The sequence below is a fragment of the Athene noctua genome, chromosome 4 (assembly GCF_965140245.1).
Source record: "Athene noctua chromosome 4, bAthNoc1.hap1.1, whole genome shotgun sequence".
In the NCBI taxonomy this organism is placed as follows: Eukaryota; Metazoa; Chordata; class Aves; order Strigiformes; family Strigidae; genus Athene; species Athene noctua.
This window is the reverse complement of record NC_134040.1, coordinates 65,765,095-65,785,299: the sequence shown is the minus strand read 5'-3', so window position 1 is coordinate 65,785,299 and position 20,205 is coordinate 65,765,095. Positions and strand designations below refer to the sequence as shown.

Below are 20,205 nucleotides of genomic sequence, written 5' to 3'. Positions count from 1 at the left end.
TTAAATACTCACACCAAACCTCTACCAAAAAATAAACATCACTCTTTCCTCACTTCAGCAAGTGCTTCAGAGACTCTTCCCAACTTTGAATCCGTTCAAGATTTCCTAAAGGCCAAAGGCTAAGCACCCGATCTGCAATTGAGGCTGTCGGCAAGTAATTGTTTTCCACAAGATCAGCTCCTTCACCACTCCTGTGCAAACAGGCATTACAGCAAAAGGTGATCCCAACCTTAACAATCCTATAGCAGCTGTCACTATTCATTTTCACTGAAGTGCAGAAACAACTAAATCCAAATTCAGCTTCTTCCTCCTGTGCTTTTTGGGAAGCCTAATGAGTGAGTCAAACAGAAACAAGTCCTCATTTGCCAAAGCCTTCAGTGTTTGGGAGATGATGTCTTGGCCTCACAATTGCATTCCCTCTCCTGGCTGCCTGAAATCCCTGTAGCAAAGGGTCTGTGGGAGCTCATATGCTGTACAGCAGCAGCACAGCCTCTACCTTCCAGCTAAGTCATATTAAGAGGCAGCAAAGACCCATGGTACAATTCATCCTCTGGAGGTACTTCTCTCTTCCTGTTAAGCTGACTGGGCCACCGGCTTGCTCCAGGGTCACTATTCCAGTGCCCACACACAGGTAACGAGCAGTAGCATCACTGGAGATATCTCAGGTCTCCAGTCTGGCCTCCAGCTGCTGCTTCAGAAGACAGGAGGACTTTGTGCATACAGCTCAAATACCAGAGAGCACCAGACAGCTATGTTTAGGTAACTGAATCTTCCCCCTAGCAGCCCCTACAGGTCTAATTCTTCAAGAGTTTAAGACAGAGTGAATTATGTGCTGTTTGTGCCAAGCTCTTCTGAGTCAGGAAGAAATGAAGTGGAATTGGAAACAGGACTAGTGAAAACTATAAATCTATGGTAAACCCATCAAGAGGGAATAATTTCTAATCAAAAGACATCCTCTTCTCTCCTTAAGAAAACAACCTCCTAGTTGTTCTCCATTTCCTCATTAAACTGCCAAAAATGCACACCTCATCATGCTTCCTTGAGATGTTCTGTAGACTATGTCTGTTCCATTTCAAGGACCATCATTTGATGTTGTAGCCTTCAAAGTGAATAACCAAACCTGTTTTGTGGTGGAACACTGCAGTCCCCTGCCATACTTTGTCCTGGTGTTGGTAGATCTGGAAGAATGGCTCCAAGCACAGCCAGGTTGCCCTTTACATTGTGTGGGATCCCAAAAGTTCAGTAAGCACACTGCTAAGGCACTGATACAATAAGTGGTCCACAGACACTTTGCAACCTGAGGATTTGGCTGCATATGTGCTCCCAAGACCACTTTCCACACTCACATGAAGCCAAAATAACCCAACAACATGGATCAGTAGAGTATCCTGGTGAGACATTCTAGTGCTACTGCTAAAATCACTGGCAGCTGTCAGTTCCTAGCAAGCTCCCAAGAGTAAGAGCCTGTTGTGGGAAACCAAGGAGCAGAAAGGAGCTTGCTTGTAAAGTAGCAAAATCAAGCTGTAAGTGAAAGAGTCTGGACAGCTGGAAGGTGACTTGAAAAGATGACTCCACCCCAAAGACACTGGACCAAGAATGAACACTTTGCATTCCAGCACTGCCTGTGCACTAGTAGATCTCTCTTCTTGCAGTCACACTGCAGCAACAACTGCAGCAAAGGTGAGACTATAGAAAGAAAGTGATTTCTTTTTAAAAAATCCCAACCTGATTACACTCATGCATACTCACACACATATAATCACAAGTAGTATGACATGTTTCCAAGTGGTCAGTCCAGAATGTGAGCATCCATGCTCTTTCCAGGATTACTTGCAATGAGACGGAAGAGAAAAGACGCCAGCTATCTTCCCCTACCCTCCTGAACTCTCAAGTTGGTGAGCATACCCATTTTGGATGTGCTCTCTGTACCTGTAGGAGTCTGACCTGTGATTAGCATGCTCTTGTTCTATCTCTGTGAATCATTAGGATATATTTGCTGTCTTTTGTCTCCTTATCTCAACGACTAGTGAACAGAGCAGTGGTTGTCTGCCAGGTTGAAGGGTAGTTGGTGCAGATGAAGAAACAGAAGTCATCCAGAGTACGCGAAGACAGTTCAGTCCATTCTACATGTGCTCCAGAGCAGAGGGGGGCTCAAGACTGAGGGGGGAGAGAAAGCACTTTCAAGACATTTATATTCTAAAAGAGAGTCAACTATGTACAAAGGACTTTAGAGCATAAGAAATTGGCTGAGCTGCAGAATGTGCTTGAGAAGTTTTTGTGCAATTTTGTCAAAGATTATGTATATGACAGAAAAGGAGGAACAGACGGAAAACTCCCCACAGCAACGGTCAGGTAGCTGCAGCCACCAGCTCAGAGGTTAAGCTGTGAAGCCCTTTCATATACACTGTAAACATAGTTGGACAAGCTTACTATATATCCAGTGGCACACAGCCAAGTTCTATATTCTTCACCCCGCAGACACAAAAGCTGATGTTTCCACCACAGAGTAGTCTGCTCACTACCACAGCTACCAGGAGGGACCTGAATTAGGTCTGTGGTCAACTGGCTCACAAAAGAAGCCTTAAGCATAACTGCCTTGGTTCAAGACAGAGTTCCATCCAGTATGACCCATCTATTGCAACCTTTGCGGAAGTGTTTCACACGCAAACAGAATTATCCAAGCACAGAGGAGTTCATTCACTCTCTGCCAAATCATGCCATTAAACAATAAAAAAATTCCCATGTCAATGTCAATCAGTGTTCTCCAAGGTGGACAGGTCTCTTGTCTGGAGGACAGGAAGAAGGCATTTCTATCTTCTGCCTGAAAGGGAGCTAAATCATAGGCTGTTACAGCAATTCTGTTTTCATAGTGAAAGAGCATTGTCTGAGGATCATTCATGTTGGAAACCTTGATCCAACACTTACAAGAAGATCACCATCTCCCAGACTAAACTATGGAAGAAAACTTCCAGCTGATACACTGAGGCATATTTTTTGTAATACAATTGGTTTCCTCTACGGAGCTGCCACCATCTCAGCCTGGTAATATCTTGCTCTGTGCTAAGTGCTGCATCCCTGCTAGGATTGCTCCACAAAAACAGTCAGCAAGGCTGATCAAGGTCCTCCAGAGCTCCGCAGTGCCACACTCCAAAGTGTTAAACAGCTGCACAATGCTAAATGCTACACAAATATCACAAGAATGTCTTATTCTGAACAAGATCCATTCTGTTTGTCACATGTGCCTGTACTTGCCAGAACAAAAATATATTCTCAGCACCACTGCATTTCTTCTAAAATGCTTCAAATTTCCCAGTCCTCCTGAAACCATATGTAGATCTCTTCATCTTCCCAATCCCTCAAATATAAAGATCTTCTAAAAGTTTGTAAGTTTAAAAACATCACTTTCCTTTTTCAAGGCCAACACAAGTTTTCCATGCTTGAAGCCTGATGACAATGTCAGAAAAATCAAAGGCCTTTGGATGGGTTTATTTGCTGAATCTAGTAAAGCATCACTCTACCTCCTCCGCGTGATGCTACGCTTACCAGTGCAGCTCTAGTGTTGAAACAAATAACCATCACACAAACAAATACCCATCACACAATCTAACTTAACTGGCATTCAGTTTCAGAATGACCCTGTCCTTGCCATACTTTTTAATCTCTCATGGTGGCAGCAGCCCCAGAGGAGATGTGCATGTGATAACATGCATGAATGAAAGCACCATTACCATGAGAATTTGTCACAAACTTTTTGCCATGACTTGTGAAGGAAGCCGGGAGATTCTCCATTTATTTATACTGTCCTCTGTACTGTTGGTATCTGTTAAACGGCTGCAGCATTCAGGAACTGCAACGCCACACTATACAAGCTCCTAACAAGGCAGCAGTCCCTGATCTGATAAGTTTTCTGTAAGACCTGTTCATTACAGTTAGGCTAGCAGCGCAGACAAGATTACAGCATAGAGTACAGCTGCTTCCAGACATGGCTTGTTAGAAAATCAGTACAAGTGGGGTCAGGGAAGGACTATTTCATGTAAGCAAAACAAGCAAGAACAAAGAATGAGCCAGTAAATTCCAGAGAGGCCAGCCCCAAACCCAGCAAATTTGAAGTGTTTGAGAAGGGTCTGAAGAATAAACATGCCTGTGTGGCTCTGTAGACTCACAGAGGGAAATGAAGCACCAGCATAGCTGAAGGAAACCGCTCCCAAAGATCTGCAGCACACCAGCAGATGGGCTTTGCAGGCACCACAGCAATCCCCTCCGATGCTGGATAAGGATGCCCAATTTCCTTTTCAGTCATGTCCCACCCAGGCTGCTCAACTCAAATAAATGCCCCTTATCTACAGGGCTGCCTGTTTACTGAACACTGCCAAGTGTGGTGACCTGCTCTATGGATATCACTCTCATCAGGACACGGTTTAACTTTCCAAACTAATACATCACAAGACTGTGTTGGTAGGAAAGAACAGCTCTCTTATCAGTAATGAGAAAGAGTCCTCTGAAGAGTAAAGCTGGTCTGAAGGCCCTGTCTGTGGCCAAAAATGCACGGAAAACTCCCAGTTAACCAAGTGATCTCAGCAGCAGATTAAGACTACCAGATAATCTGCAGCTTGTTTTTCCCCTTAACTGATTTCCACAGAACCAGAACAGTGATGCTTGGAAAGGTCTCTTGTCCAGCCTCCCATTTGGAGCAGAGCTATCACTAACATGAGGTCAGGGGACTGGCTCCATCTTCGCTCTCTTTGTAGAGGACAGCAATACATGACCATGCTATCCCCCAGACTGTGCTTAAATACAGCCACTCTTAATCCAGCAGCAGTCAGTCATCCACTCTGTAAATGCTGTTAGGCATCCCAAAAAGCCTGTTCTCGAAGTTCATCAACTGTATTAAACACTCAGATTATACAGAGAGGTATAAGCACACACCTGGCCCACCCTGCCAAGATCAGCTAATAATATGCCATGTCTCCCTTCTTTCTAGGTCTCTGTCACCCCAGTCCATATCTGCATGAATGGAAATCACAAACATTCAAGTGTTTTCAAGTGAGAAAGGGAGTCACTTTGAGTATCATACTGCTGGCTGCTATACCTGTCTCTAAATGACATACAAAGCACTGTCATGCTGCTCAGAGCTTAAGTATTCAACTACTTTTCAGTTCAAACTATGAATTATTATGAAATAAAGGAACAAGAGACCTCCAAATCAGATTGCAGTCATAAATAAATGTAAGCGATGCCCAAGTGTGGTGTTTTGCTGAGCACAGAGCTGTCTGGGAAGGTGTGTCACGCTTCACAGCCTGCAGCCCAGGACCTGCACACCACCCCAAAGCTGAACACAAGCACGATGAAGCAATTCCTGCTTGTTGGGACATCTCTGGCTCACAGAGGTCCATTTGGCTACGTGTGCTTTTTAAAAATCAACATCACTGAAACAGGGAACATAAACAAAGAGGTCAGAATCACCTGCAAGTTCTCTACCATTGCAAGATCATTACTACCGTTCACTTCAAACAGCAAAAACCCCACAATTAGCAATAACTTGGCAGGAAAGTAGGCAAACACACCCCCCACATGCAAGAAGCATCACAAGATTTACAGTTAACATATGCAGTCATGACTACACTGAGTTATGAGTTAATGTCACAGGAGCAGGGCATGGTACTACCCATGGGGCAGCCCTGAACTGAGTGGCCACAGAGGACAGCTGCCTGAGCCATGCAGTCACATCCCTAATCAGAACACACCCAGAGGTCACCTCTGCCATAAAGAGGTGTCCAAAGGCTCTTGTCATTTGTTTGAAAAAGCCTTTTCTCTATGTGAGGCCACTTAGTGCAAAGCAGTTACACTCCTTTAACTTAAGGAGCACATCCCTGAAGCTACTTCAGGCTTTCCTCCTGCAAGACCAAGTCCTCCCATTTAAAGAGGGCAAAAGCCAGTCAGTGTTGGAGGCTGTGAATGAGCAAAGACCAGACTAGAAGAAACCCAAGAGGGAATCTACTTCTCATCCTCCAAAGCCTTGTCTGCATCCATACTTGTGGATCAGCACCCTATTCTCCACTGGATAAGCAGGAAGGTTTTCTAAAATGAAGTGTTAGCCTGCTCCTTACTGACCCAGGCCACAGCTCAACACAAGGTAGAGCCAAAGCACGGACTAACCACCACCTTGCTACCCACATATCACCATTAGCAGAATCCCTGTGGTATGCTGCTACTAGTACCCATGGGGTTGTCAAATATGAAGTCCTTGAGAAGAGGCTAGAAGGGTCTTGGTTACAACAGAATGATGTTCTATACATTTAGTCCATTTCAAAAGCCTTCACTCAGTAACTGGGTCTCTTGACACCTATCCTTCACAGGTTTTTTTGTTTTGGTTTGGTTTTTTTAAGGGCCTCCCCCCCCAATTAAAAAGAACATACAAAGATCAGATCTTACCTAGAACAAACTTCTTTCCAAGGGAGGCAAAAGTTCACCAACAGAAGAAAAAGGGAAAGGGAGGACTTAAAAAACAGGCTTGGGAACTATACGGTGAGAGAAATGAGTTGTCCTTCAGCAAAGCTGTGGTGAAAAAACAATTGCTTCTGCAAGGTCACCAGAGAGCAGGGAAGGCCTGCAGTGCTGAGAGCTCTCCAAGGACATGAGAGCATCAACTCAAGGTGAACTGAGGTTTTTTTTTTAGTTATTTCCACTGCTGGGAACAGTCCCCTCCTCACTGCAATGTTAATTTACAAAAAAAATATGGAAACAACTACCTTGTTAAACTAAATGTTTAAATTATCTTATTATAAGACAAACCCAGACAGGAGAAGTTCCTATGGACAACTGATCTGCTGAGACTTGCCCCTGTAGCCATACCTCACTAGGAGGTTGATGGGAGGCTACAAACTGTTGTGACCTCTTCTTCCCCATGCAGCTAGCAACATTTGCTCACTGAGGCAGAGGTTATTGCTCTTTAACCTGCCCGAGAAACCTTTTTTCCTCTCCAACACAATCCCAAGATTCTGTAAATCCCTCTCACATTCATATAAATATGTATTAAGAAATCTACTTGAAAGTGCTCATGTTGAAATTTGTCTGCAACATCTTTGTTTAAAGTTTGCTAGTGTTCACAGTAGCAGTAGAATTGCTCAAGTACAGCTCCTGAAATGTGAAATTAAAAGAAAAAAAACAAAACAAGAACAAAACAAGGCCTCTCCCTCCATCAGCAGGATGTCTGCAGGGGTGTTTTTTCTGCATAAAAAAAGAGATTTTCTTATACAGTTGTCAATTTTTCCAGCATGGGATGACTCCTCTAATAAATCAGCAAGCTCCTCCAGACAAACAAACGAGATCAACCTGAAAAAACCTATTTGGCTGAACACAAGCATCACTACTAAAATCACTACATCACATATTTCTTTTCTTCAGGTGCCTTCTTCCCCTGTAGTATGAATGCATCCAGAAAATTTACCCCTTTACTGAATGTTGTGAACTCGTCACGTTCAGGAGATTTAAGCCCCCTAGCCATGGCAATGTTTCTAGTCCACCAGAGAAGACTAATGGGCCATGCTGAGACCAAGACCCTCAAGAATGCTGAAGCCATCTTACGCTTTACAGAGTGAATTCAGTAGCTGACCTGCTAATAAATACCAGCTTATTTTAATGTTTGTTTACACTGCAAGTAAACCAACAAACATTGATAGAAGTCACTTCATCTCAAAAATCACAGAATCAAACATTCTGTGAAAAGTTACAGATAACAGCTTGACATTCATCCAATCTAGGTAAAACAGTATCCAGAATGAGTCTACCGATCTCTGCAACTCCCTGATTAAAAAAACTACTCAAGCAGTAAAGAGAAAAGAGTTACTATTTAACCCTTATCTCAAAATATATTTTTGAGGATATTTAACAAAAATAAACTACTCTGTACTTAAAATAAATGATGTAAAATTGTAACAGCTCTTCACTTATGAAACCTGTAGTATAATCTGTAACGAATAAAGTTTTTCATTGGACTGTGAGCCTAGTTACAGACCTGTAAATAAAAGGCTAATGAAAGTTTATGATACTGGCAGCATCCCAAGGGGAGGTCTGCTGAGCTAGACTCAATTTTATCACGGAAACCTGCACCACAATAACTCGAGACAAAAAAGTAAATTACCCTAGATCTTCAGAAAAGAGGACACTATGGCTGCTATAGTGAAAAGCAAATATTTAATAATTTGTACAAAATATGGGCTGACAAATAAATGGTATTTTCAAAGTATATCAGAGGATTTTACCCTTCTGAAAATACATCAAGTACTGCTACACAAAGAAAGGAAACTGTAAAGTTCGAAATTCTCTAAGTAGAACAAGTATTTACTTTCAGAAAAAATATGAACATAATTCTAAAGCAGTTGTGGCTGTTTAAATCTTTGACTCTGGAAAGAAAACTGCTTCCTTCCTACATATGAAACAACTGAGAATTGACCGATACTTCTCTCTCTTACATGAATTTAAGTTTTCATGTTTTCATTGATCTAACAGTCAGAAGAGCAAGGGGAGCTGGGAGGATTTTGATTAGTCAGACAGTGAATGTTCTCAACAAAGCTTTATTATGAATTGGTTATTTTGTTTTCTGACTGTAGAAAGAATTAATTAATTATAATACAGGGATACCAAACTAACTTTTTTTTTTTTTACTAAGAGCAACCAAAATACATCATTCTACTTTTCAGAACAAGCCATTCTAATGCAAAGCTGATCAGATTAATGTTGCACTTCATAACACCCCCTGGAAACAAAGCAAATTAACACTTTGGCCTCTTTAGAATAACTTTTTATCTGAGGCCTAGGAAGAAAGCAGAAGTTGATAATAATTAGATGTGGCCTTTACTAATAAAAGTATATTAATCTTCCAGTGTTAGATTCTGAGATAAAGGCACAGCTTCATGGTGGCAGAGGTATGGGAAGGTACCAAAAATAGTTGAGCATGTCTTAACTATGAACTAGAGGCTTCTTTTTTTGTTTTACATAATAATCACATCGTGCAAAATTTTGACAATCTGGCATGTTTTGAACTTGTTTTTACTTCATTCTTTTTAAGTCCAAATGGCTGAAAGCATCTAAAAGCAACATTAAATGAAGTGTAGCAGGTACAGGAGATCCTCAAAGTGAAAACCTGAAGAACCTTCGCTTTTTAAGTACAGGTTAAAAAAATTACTATTATACTGCATTAATGGATTTTTTATTCAATACACAGCTCTTCTATTTGATGGAGAAGCAAACATATCCCTTAAAGGAAAAAAAAAAACCAAACCCAAACACAGTACTTCTCTACTGCATTAGAACTAATGGACATGCTCCCATTTCTCCTAGACTTCGTATTAAAAAAAAAAAAAAAATACTAACAGGAACCCTTAGAAGAGTGCCTTATCAGGAAAGGCCAGCCCGACCACTTGCTGTTCGCTGTTTCAGTTCTTCCAGCAATGTCTTATTTGTGTGCAATGAATAATTAGATGCTAGATATCAGAGTACGGCATAGTGAATAAATACTACCCACAGGCTGGGGTGGAACAGCAGCGCACAGGCCCAATTGATCTTTGCATGTGTTTAAATTACATTTTCTTAAAAGCTTAACACTTTGTCTGGATTCTGCATATCAGCCTTACTGCTAGAAAAGCTGCAAACAACAACAACAAAAAATCATCAGTATAAAAAAAAAAAAAAATGCTGTCACACAGGCTTCAAAGGGCAAAGAGCTTCCACACTCTTTATTCCAAGAGAGACAATTAGTTAAGGTGCTTTCAGCTTCTGCACTGCAGACAGGCTGGCAGAGGTGGCTGTTTAATAAGCTCTTAAGAGTCTTTAGCAGATGTCTGAGAGCAGTTCCTAAGGCAGAACCCCCCAAATACTAGTTTCTGTACCGTGGCATCTGTGGAGCAGGGGCTCCCTCTAAGGGGGCTGAGGAAGAGACTGTCATAAGCTGTCCAGCATGCATTCTCTCATTCACCCGTAGTTCACAGCCATCCTGCAGCATCCTTATAGCTATCCTTGCAATGTTTTTAGAGTCATCAAGTCCACTGTGAGGTCTCCCATCATAATTCATGCCCAGCTGTTCAAGCATGATTGTCAGTTTGGTCTGCTTCCTAGGAACCTGATGGAGAAAGTGAACCACATTCAAGAATTACATTCTGTACCAAGTCTTTTTAATCTAACACAGTGGAGTAGAAACATATGCAGATTTGTAAGTCTACTTAAGTCACATACTACTTTCATCCTGCCTTTTGTCAGATCACTAACAATTGAATTTCAAAGTACCTTGGTGAGGCAGACACTGTCATTTTTACTGAGGAGACATAGTCAACAGGAGCTTGTCTAGACTCAGGATAATGTCAAGAGCCTCTCACCACCACCACCACCAGCTCAAGATGTGTCAGAGCCGGCAATGGTGGAAGCCATGGCCTAGCTAGGTTTAACAAGCCTTATAAAAAAAGGAATTGCCACCCAAAGTGACATTGCAGAGGGAATCTGATTTTGGTTTTTGTTTTAAATGCTAAGCCATTAAAGAAGCACGAGGCACCTGATTCTCACTGACATCAAGCTTCTGAATGCCTCCAAACACTATAGGAACAGACTAGCAACATCTGTAGCAGCCCATGTTTACATGGATAACCAACAGCACAAAGAGACAAGGAAGCTTCACTGATTTACCCATGCAAAGTGTGACACTAGTAAAAGCCCCAGGTCCTCTCCTGATTAACTACTAAATATAAATTTGTTCTTTGAAATGGTCAGAGAAAAACAAAAGGATAACTTTAAAGGAAAACTTTAGTTTGCTCTCGTGGTGGTGGTGGTTGGGGTGGGGGAACACTGGACATTGCAAGTTCCATGATATTGCACCATACTACTGGACTGAATAGCTAGGCAGAATGGTAACAACAGTTGCCAAAACTTGGCAATATGCAACTCCAGTAATAACACCCACAAACTGGGTAGGGAAGACATATTGCAGGTTAGGGGATAATCCACAGGAAAGGTACAATTAATTCCTTGTCATTAATTTTATCTATTACTATTACTTAACAACAGATTCAACAGTAGCACAGAATAGCTAAACAGAAGCACTGAACATCTATAAATGCTACAACTGTTTGCATTTATTAAAAAAAAAAAACAAACCCACAGAAAGAAACTGATTCCTTCTAAGTGACAATCTTCACTGCCTTTAATGAAAAAGCACTCTCTGCTCAACAGAGAAGGAAAAAGAAGTATGTCTAGGTTAAAGCTGATAGGACTAACAAGACTGTTCTAGTGTGTTTCCAACAGAAACATTCATGCAGAGAAGGCACAATAGTGAGAGGGAGAAATGGAGTAACCCTGTAATATTTGCCAAGCACAAAGTAAAGTTCTTCTCTTATTAAATGTTGAGCTCTTTTTTTTTTCCTAGAGGTTACATTTAGTATGAGCAAGTCCTTCAAGAGAAGATCATCCGCTAGGCTGAAATCACATTCAAACAAACGGTTTAGTGTAGACTGACTAGGAAGTTGCTAGAATCTCCAATAACCCATTTTATAGTAATCTGACAGTGAAAGAAAGCAGCAATAAGGTCCAGCACTAAACCTGGTATTACTTTTCTCTTGACAATTTGATTCCACCATAGACATGCCCTAATCTTTCTCTGCCGCCATTACATTGTCAAAAGTGGAGATATCTGAGGGTAGTGGTGCAAATTAGTTTTGTATTGTATTACATGAAAACAGGAAAAAATAATTGAAAAATCAATAGAGTCTTTTCAGCTAAACTACTTCAAGACATACTTGATCTAAGAGCACCAGTATGACATTTTTAGATAATCTGTCATGGAGCATCTCCTGATTCTTAAAAGCAAGATTAAAATCAAAATTCAGTAGATTATATGATCTTCAATTAGCAAAGTGAGATCTGGGCATGAAGCATGTTTGAAAAATCAGGCTCCAGGCAACTAGTTTAAGTACTATAATTTTATACTACACAAGTTGAAAAACACAACAGGACATTCTAGACTTTTTCTGCAAGAAAAACAATGATTTGTACAAACCTTATAGAAGTTCCCATATGATTTGCGAATATTGATCCACTTTTTGGCAAAAGAAGGGTATTTGATATGGCTAATACGGCACTGGGTGTTCAAAAACTTACTCATATCCCAAGATCTTAAAAAGTCAAAAGAGAAAAGAGAAAAGCATTAGTAGCATATAATTCAGATGCCCTATGTTCTACCTATTGCACAGCTGTAGTGCAAACAGCTGTCTTTTCTTTGGTGGTCAGTAGAAGGAAAACAGTTTAAGAAAACCTCTTTTGCTATAAATATAGTAAAGAATTTTTTAATCATGGGGAAAACAAATAATGACATGGCCAAGATTTTCACTAGCATCATTTCAGGTCCAGTATGGTTAAAAGGAAAAAATAGCATATTAACTTCTCCACCTACCACATTCACTCCAAAACCTGCCAATATATGAGACACTTAAAAAGCCCTTGGGGAAGCAAGCGACACCTTAAATTTTCCTGATTTCTTGCGTATGCACACATCTCTCAACATAGGTTTCTGAAACAAGACTGCACTTAAGTTTCAGGAGAACCAGACCTTTATGGAAAGAAGACGAAATTATAACCCTATGTACTTTTAGCCTGTCTTCCTGGAGGGAACCACCCCAACAAGTTTCTAAGCTTCAAGCTAAAACTAAGCCTTTTTTTCCTCCCTCTCTTGCAGCTGTCTACACAATCTCACCTATATGGTAGATTTTACTGCACCTATTTTCCTTGAGGAATTTCACTGAGGGGATTCCCCTGGAGGGGAATTCCAGACACGCTCTAGCCCCAGGAATATAAGCAGTCTTGCACCAGTTTTGCTTGAGCATTTTTTTTTTTTAAATTTGCTCTTGCTTCCAAAGATAGAAACCTAACAATAGGTAAAAAATTAGTCAAATAGCGGTATTTACTACAGTTCCTTAAATTGAAGTTGGAATGACATTATTTTAACTCCTTATTTTTAAGGTGTACACAGATCTATTTTTAAGGTGTACATCTCAAGTCTTGTGTGACAGCTTGTAAATAAACTGTTCACTCTGGACACTGCCACATTTCAATGTTACATGTTCTTCACCAGAAAAAAAACTGTGATTTATAGCCATTGTCCAAGTCTTCAGTACCTTTGAGAAAAAAAGTCTCACGGCCAAAGAGAATTTCCCACTTGGTAAATTGGACTAGTTAAAAAAGGTTTTGTTATGTATCCATTGATCTCCTATGACATGTTATTTTTCAAACCATTCATATTATAGACTAGAATATTCATCTGTGATTTACTTGACAGAAGTATTAGGAAGTTGTACTAAGATCCTCCAAACTATTTTTTTTATAAACTCCAGGTTTGTTTCAGAGTTTGACAGAGTCACTGTAACACAGTAGCACAGGACTGTCTTTTTAATCCAGCACAGTGGAAGACTTACTCCAGGCAAACAACAGGCACAGCAACATGAAAATGCATCATTCAACTCAACATGGATAATATTAAAAACTCTATGCTATTTAAATCCCTCACTCCAAGAGAAAGACAAAAGCAGACATGTTAACAGAATAGTAATGTTTCACAGCTAAAAAGCAAACATCACCTACAGAAAAATTCCCTGGCCAGTGCTATACAAGGTAAGGTTCAAACAGTATCTTTCATCATAACATAGCTAAGATCACAAGAAAAACGTTGCATCACAGATATATCTAGATCTCAAGATCTGTACAGTTTGCAGTCACGAGGGGATTTGATTTTCAAGCAGACCTTGTGAGAGAACAAGTTCAGGTGGCAGTTCAAGGACTCACACACAGCTTGTCAGAGCTGTGACCCACCAGAGCCACAGTCCTCTAAGCCAAAGCAGAGAGCCTTCTGTGCTAGCCATCTCTCCTTGTTTGATAAACAGCACAATGCGTTCTTGCCTTCTGGTGAAATATGCAGGATGTATTAACAGACACTACTACATTAACTACTAACACACAGAGGATACAACCACCACACATCTCTGAAACCTCCAACTGAGGAGAGCACAGTTGTTGCTTAGAGCTGAAATTGCACAATATTATTCTCAGGTATTATGTGCTATATGAAAACTAGATGTAAACAGAGAATTACAACAACAAAAGAGAATAAAAAGTCTATTCAACATCATTTAGTTGCATGCAGAACGCTAAGAAAGAAACAGTGCCATCTAATGGATTTAAGCTTCATTTCAAATTGTTTAGTTCAGCTTTTCTGAATTTCCCCGAAAGCTAAAATTATAATAAAATGGCAAAATGGCAGTGTCCCAATCCACCTTTAACAACAGTCTCACAAAGATTAAACACTATTTTGCAGTTTCAGATCGTGCTGAAGGTTACATAAAGACATACCCATCTGTCAACATGGTATAGCTATACTTTGTTCCCAGTTCGCGCTGTCTCATCCACTCTATGACATTCTGCAGAACTTGAGGAAATGTATCAGCTTTATCAACAATGTCCTAAGAGAACCAAAAGTGATTAACATTTTTTCAGAAAAAACACCAGCATGAAGTATGAGAATTATATTGGTATATAGGCACTCACTAAATTGACTTCACAAAAATCTTTAGAAGCAGATTCACATCAAAATGAGCAGGATATTGGACAGATTTTTCTAAACCAAAAAAAAGCACCCCTAAAAGAGCCAACCTCCAAATGGCATCTATAAAGGGAACAAGGTTAGTCAGCTGTTGAACTTAGTTTAAAACCTTGAAGCTTGTTTCCCAGGCTCCTGCTCAAGTCACTTGATCACAAACTACTGCCATCCTAAGACTCTAAACCCTTTAGAAAAAAAATCTTGGAAGAGGAACTGATGAAATTCAAAAGTGATTTCCTCTGCTAAAGATTACGTTTCTACACATGGATTACAAAGTGAATCCTTTTCCCTACAGCCCATTACAAACAGCTAAATAACCAATTTAGTGAAATCAATTCTGTGATAATTGCGAGAAGGGGAAAAAACAAGGATTAAGAGAACAAACCTGACAGAAAAATTACCATGAAATATTGCCATTCTGAAAACATCAACACCACATCTCCTTCCTTCAATGTTTTTTCCTGAAGAAACAGAAGTGCAAATTACCTGGGTGATTCCTGTCAGACTGATGCAGAAGTTTGAAAGTTTGGGATTCATTTCTGGCTTCACATATTGCTGAAAGGTATCCTCCTGTAATAAGAGAATCAAACACTCAGCAGTTAGCACACTATGTAGCAATTTCTTTGACTTGCCCATAGCTGAAAGGCAATAGCAGCTACATGCCCTGCTTGAGACAAAAATGAGCGTGCACCTCCCCAGCCAAGGTGACCATCCTGACTGGTCATCACAATATTCCCAATGGGAATCATGGACAAATGGCTTTCCAACCAGAACAACACATCCTTCCTCTCAGCCAGTAGGCACCAGAGAGCAAGGATGTGCATGTAAGAGGGGAGAAGGTCAGACTGCAGTAAAGGGGAGGAGATTTGGGAAAAGGAGAGCATGAGTAAGGAAAAAAGAAGTGAGAGGCATGAGCAAGGCCTGATGTTTTCTAGGTGGTATCTCTAAAGGTTCACCCATAATCAAGGGAGGCAAGCAGCCACACATCTTGGAGGCTGCATTAAGGCATACACCTCTGGATGCCAGCCAGAGATAAACACAGTGACCTCACTTGGGGAAACTGAGCAGTACAAGAGTGAAGACTATATGCAAGTTTCATGGAAAAATGCAAGCCCCGAATCCCTGCTGCTACACAAAACCTTTTGGACAGAGGAAAAAAACAGTTTCATACTACTCTAAATGTAATAAAACAATCTCAGTCATCTGTACAATCCTCTCTCTGCAGTTAGTCATACATACACTCTACTGTAGCATCACAGTAATTACTGAAAACCCTCCTTTTAGAAGTTCTTGATAAATGAATCATTATTCAGAGGAGTGTGCACTTCCTCCATTTCACTGAGTCACTCAGTTTCAGTTAGACAGCAAGTGATTTTCCTAAAAGAAAGCTGTTCTAGTACAGAGCACTCCAGGCTGCCAAATGCCTACTAAGTATGTTTAAAATCAGGTTACATAGCTGTCAATCTGTTGGGTACACTGTGGAAATACTCTAAGCCACCAAGAAGCAGAGTTTACTCAACCCCACACTCTAGGCCTCTGCATTAGTCTCTTTCTAGCTTGCCCCACAAGGTACCATAGAATTGACTAATACTTGTTTATGATGAATCCCTTGAGTCCTAGAAATAGCTTTGTGGATCTTAAAGAAGGGAAAGCAGCAGGGGTGGGGTAGAGGACAACTGAGAAATAAAGTCCCTCGTATCAGTAGACGGAGTCAACAGCAGGAGTATGATCTATTCCAGATGCTTTAACAAGAGAAAGAAAGTTTTGTTTGCATGTAAGAGGCACAGAGGGATAGGTCTTTATGAAAAAAATGCTATTTTTAATGAAGTTCAACTTTTACCTAAAACTAATCTAGACTTTCTGAAGCAAAGAAGTTACATTGGAGAAGAGCATACCAACACAGTAATGAGACCACTTACTATTTCCAGGGTATGTGTGTTTAGTAAGACAACAGGAAACTCAATTATTTCATGCATGAATTCAGGTGGGTTTCCTTCTTCGCAAGTTGCTTCAAAGTCAACAACACAGATGTAGTCATAGTAGCTGTCTCCATTAACAGGTTCCCTCTGCATCAGCTTCTGTTTCTTGTAATAGTTTTTCAGTCTCTTTTTCAGCACATCTTTCACTCCCCTAAAGAGATAAGTGGCAAAGATCACTTTCTCAATTATTTCACCACTGTAGAACTGAAGCTATATTTAACATTTGAAAGTTCATAATTTATTAACCTCATTTTGAAGACCAGCACTTTATGAAGTCTGACTTCTTCAGACTTCCTCTTCATCACACAGTTAACACTCCATTCATCATACAGTTAACACTCTATTATCTGGGATAATCGATACGTATCTAGACAATATCAGTATTTGGGGACAGACTGGGAAGCACACTGCAGTGACACTCTGCAGTCACCTCCAGTTCGACAAGACTCAGTAGCCAAAGCCTTTGCAAAGACCAAGTTTTTGTAGATTGCTTCCAGATGATCTCTGGCCCTGGAAGCAGTACTGCTTCACCCACATCTGCCTGAAGCGACCGGTGCCCAAGGTATTTCTGCATCAGTGGCACAGGTAATGCAGAATCCAGCTAAAACACCCACATTTTAAACTTGCCTCAATTTTAATTGAATTACTCAAGCTCAATTTTAAATTTAAGTATTCGTGATTTCAGTTGTCAGAAAAACTTCCTGGTCAGGATCCTGCTTTTCAGGTTTGTGGCTAACACATAAATTCACAGTAGCGAACAACTGAAGTTACTTACTGTGTCTTTTTAATACAAACATTATAATATGCAAGTGCAGGTGCCAGAACTGCCACGTACCAAACAAGAGCTGAATAAACAAGGATAATTTACTCTTTGAGGGAAATTATTTTTAAAATTACACATTGCAAATGAAATCAGAGAAGCTGTGAGAGCTACTTGTAGCAAGTGGCATTATCAGAAAAGCAGCTCACTGATCCATAAGGAAAAACTGGCATCAGACTGCTAAACCTGCATTTGAGAACATCAGCCTCTTCTGCAAACACAGATAACTTTTTCCACTCTGGCTTATTAAGCTACTTGAATTCAATGACTATTTAATTCAAGGTTGAAACAGTATGGAAACTAATGGAGGGGAAAGTTACCTTTTTCTTCATCAAACCTTAAAAAGAAGCTGAAAGAGGAGACAAACTGCTATCAAAATAACCCCAAGGGAAAGGATGGTGTAGCAATCTGCTCAATTCACTAGAGGTGATGCACTATTTGTTTACATGTAAAACATAATCTGACCAACATAACTGAATAAATTGCCAAGTCTAGTTTAGCTAAAAAGTTTTAAACTTTCTGCATTTACAACTGAATCAAAAACACAAATAACAAATTAGTAACGTGGGAGGAAACCACAAACTTAATTTACTTAATTCTGCTTTTTATTTTCAAATCAATAACTGCTGAATAGTTGTACAAATCTAATCTGTTTCACTAAAATTTTTATCAGGTGATGATAACATTTTTTTCCTCCTGAAGAGTCAACTTAAAAAAAAAACAAACCATGCAGACAGAACATCTGCAGATGGATAGGGTGAATGTGGCAGGCTGCACTTCCCCCCCCCCCCCAATTTTTTTTCCCCTTTTATTCTTTTCAAAAATCTGTTCCTTCCCTCTTTTTTTTCCTCTCAACTTCCTCTCTCTGACAGTCACCTTCTTCTCTAGAAAGCTAGACTTCTCCTTTCAAACTCCATCTCACCTTTCAAATATCCTCTTCCTCCAGAGGAGTAGCTTCTCACTTTGCTAACTTAGCGCCCCCCCCCCCCCACTACTTCCTCATAACTGTTGCCAGCAGAAACAATACACTTTGTTTTTCCCCCGCTGACCTCCTTCTCAATTTGCCTGGCCACAGTAATATCAAAGAGTCTTGCAGGTCATCTCTGACAGAGTAGGAACCACTCTTTTATATATATAGCGCTTTCCTCCTCCTCAACGAGCATACATCCAGTTTATTGTACATTGACCTATTCACATTATTCTATCATCTATTCAGATTAGAAAACCCTCCATCTAAAGGTACCTGTCCTCTGCGTTTATTAAATTCAGAGCCCTATCACCTAGCCAATACTAAATCTGTGCTGGGTACAGTAAGCTGCTATACACCGAAGATCTGCAACACCACCTGAGAACCCTTGCAGTTCTTCAGACCCATCTTTCCCCCTTGACCAAGACCATGTTGAGAAGTAACCTATTTTTACATATTCTTTGTGTTACCAGTCGAGGCAGCACACTTTTCTAATAACACGTTAAGCAGTATCACGTGCACTAATCCTACAACAAAAGCCGCACCAAGATTGCAGATAAAACAACTGGTGTTTGGTAGCATGTCTGCTTTTCACTTTGTGGTGTTTTTAAACTTTAAAATAATCATCCCTTGAGCTCTACTGCTCTCGAAGATAAAGCAAAAGGTTCACAAATCAGCCTAACCTGGTTTCAAGCTTGAACTCTGCAAGTTTACTTCTGAGCTCATCTCTGGTCATTCTGTTGATACAGCCATTGGTTATAGCAATTTCTTTGTAAACTGGATCACTGAAGTCATTCGACCTGGCAGTTGAGGTTTTTCCATTAGTTTCTTGATCAGTGATCCTACAATGCTGCCTACCCTAGAAGAAAGAAAAACCCCAGGGTCACCGAAGAAGGTCACAAGATTGAGCATTAAAATTTACACATCGTTTTAGCATCAAAATGCAGTGAAGCATCACAGTTTTACTCATGATCAAACTGAGTGTTATAGACAAATAAGAAAATCCATATTCCTAGAGATAAACAGACAGAACGAGGGGTACTAACACAAGTGCCTGAAGCCATGACAAACAGCAGTTCCAAGAGACAAAACCTGAGCGCGTATCCCAATTTCAAGAGAAAAAGTCAGTTCTCCGATATGAGCTGGGAAAACCTTGATCAGCCATCAAGAGACTTCTCTCGGCACCTTAATTAACGAGAATCTATACCGATTGAGACACACGGACATGATGTTCGATATGTAGAAAATAAATAAACAATAAATTAAGAGGAAAAACTAGTAGCACTTCGACTCTAAACGGCTATTCGCAGCCTCTCAGGGGCGAGCGCAGGACCAGGCCGCCGCCCCCCGGCGCCGCCGCCGCCACAGCCGCCGGGGCCTCCCTGGCCTCGGGCGCAGACGGAAGGGCCCGTGGCACCAGCGGCGCCCCCTCAGTAAGGCGGCGCCCGGCCCGCCCGGGCAGGCCGCGCTGGGCCCCGCCGCGCCGCCTTAGCCGCGGGAACTGCCGCGGGCCGGGGAAAGGCCGGGGCGAAGCGGGGCCCGGGGCGAGCAGGCGGCGGGGCCGCCATGGGCGCGTCGCGGGGCGGCCTCTACGCATGCGCGGGGGGCAGCGGCGGGCCGGCCGCGCTGGCGCATGCCCGGCGGGGCCGCCCAGCGCCTCCCGCCGCCCCGGCGCACTCACCGGCGGGCAGGCGGCCGGGACGGGCGGCGCCAGCGCGGGCGCCTCGTTGGGGCCTGTCTGCGGGCGGTTCTCCTTTTGCTCCTCCATGGCGGCGGCGGGGACGGCGGCCCGTCTGCGGGCGGGGAGAGC

General features: G+C 41.4%; 1 protein-coding gene across 3 annotated transcripts; it reads right to left on the bottom strand.

Moving 5' to 3' along the window:
- Positions 1–8,171: 8,171 nt before the first annotated feature.
- Positions 8,172–20,205, bottom strand: ERI1 (exoribonuclease 1). Of its 3 annotated transcripts, none has more exons than XM_074905612.1 (7): positions 20,077–20,205; positions 19,079–19,254; positions 16,549–16,759; positions 15,116–15,199; positions 14,383–14,492; positions 12,041–12,155; positions 8,172–10,117 (listed from the first exon to the last, which is right to left on the bottom strand). In XM_074905612.1, the coding sequence occupies exons 1-7, from the start codon at positions 20,161–20,163 to the stop codon at positions 9,875–9,877; spliced, it is 1,026 nt and encodes a 341-aa protein (XP_074761713.1). In that variant the 5' UTR covers positions 20,164–20,205; the 3' UTR covers positions 8,172–9,874. The 3 variants fall into 3 exon arrangements, with proteins under 3 accessions (XP_074761713.1, XP_074761714.1, XP_074761715.1); XM_074905613.1 differs by lacking the exon at positions 20,077–20,205 and adding an exon at positions 19,442–19,937; XM_074905614.1 differs by lacking the exon at positions 19,079–19,254 and having other exon boundaries at positions 20,077–20,170.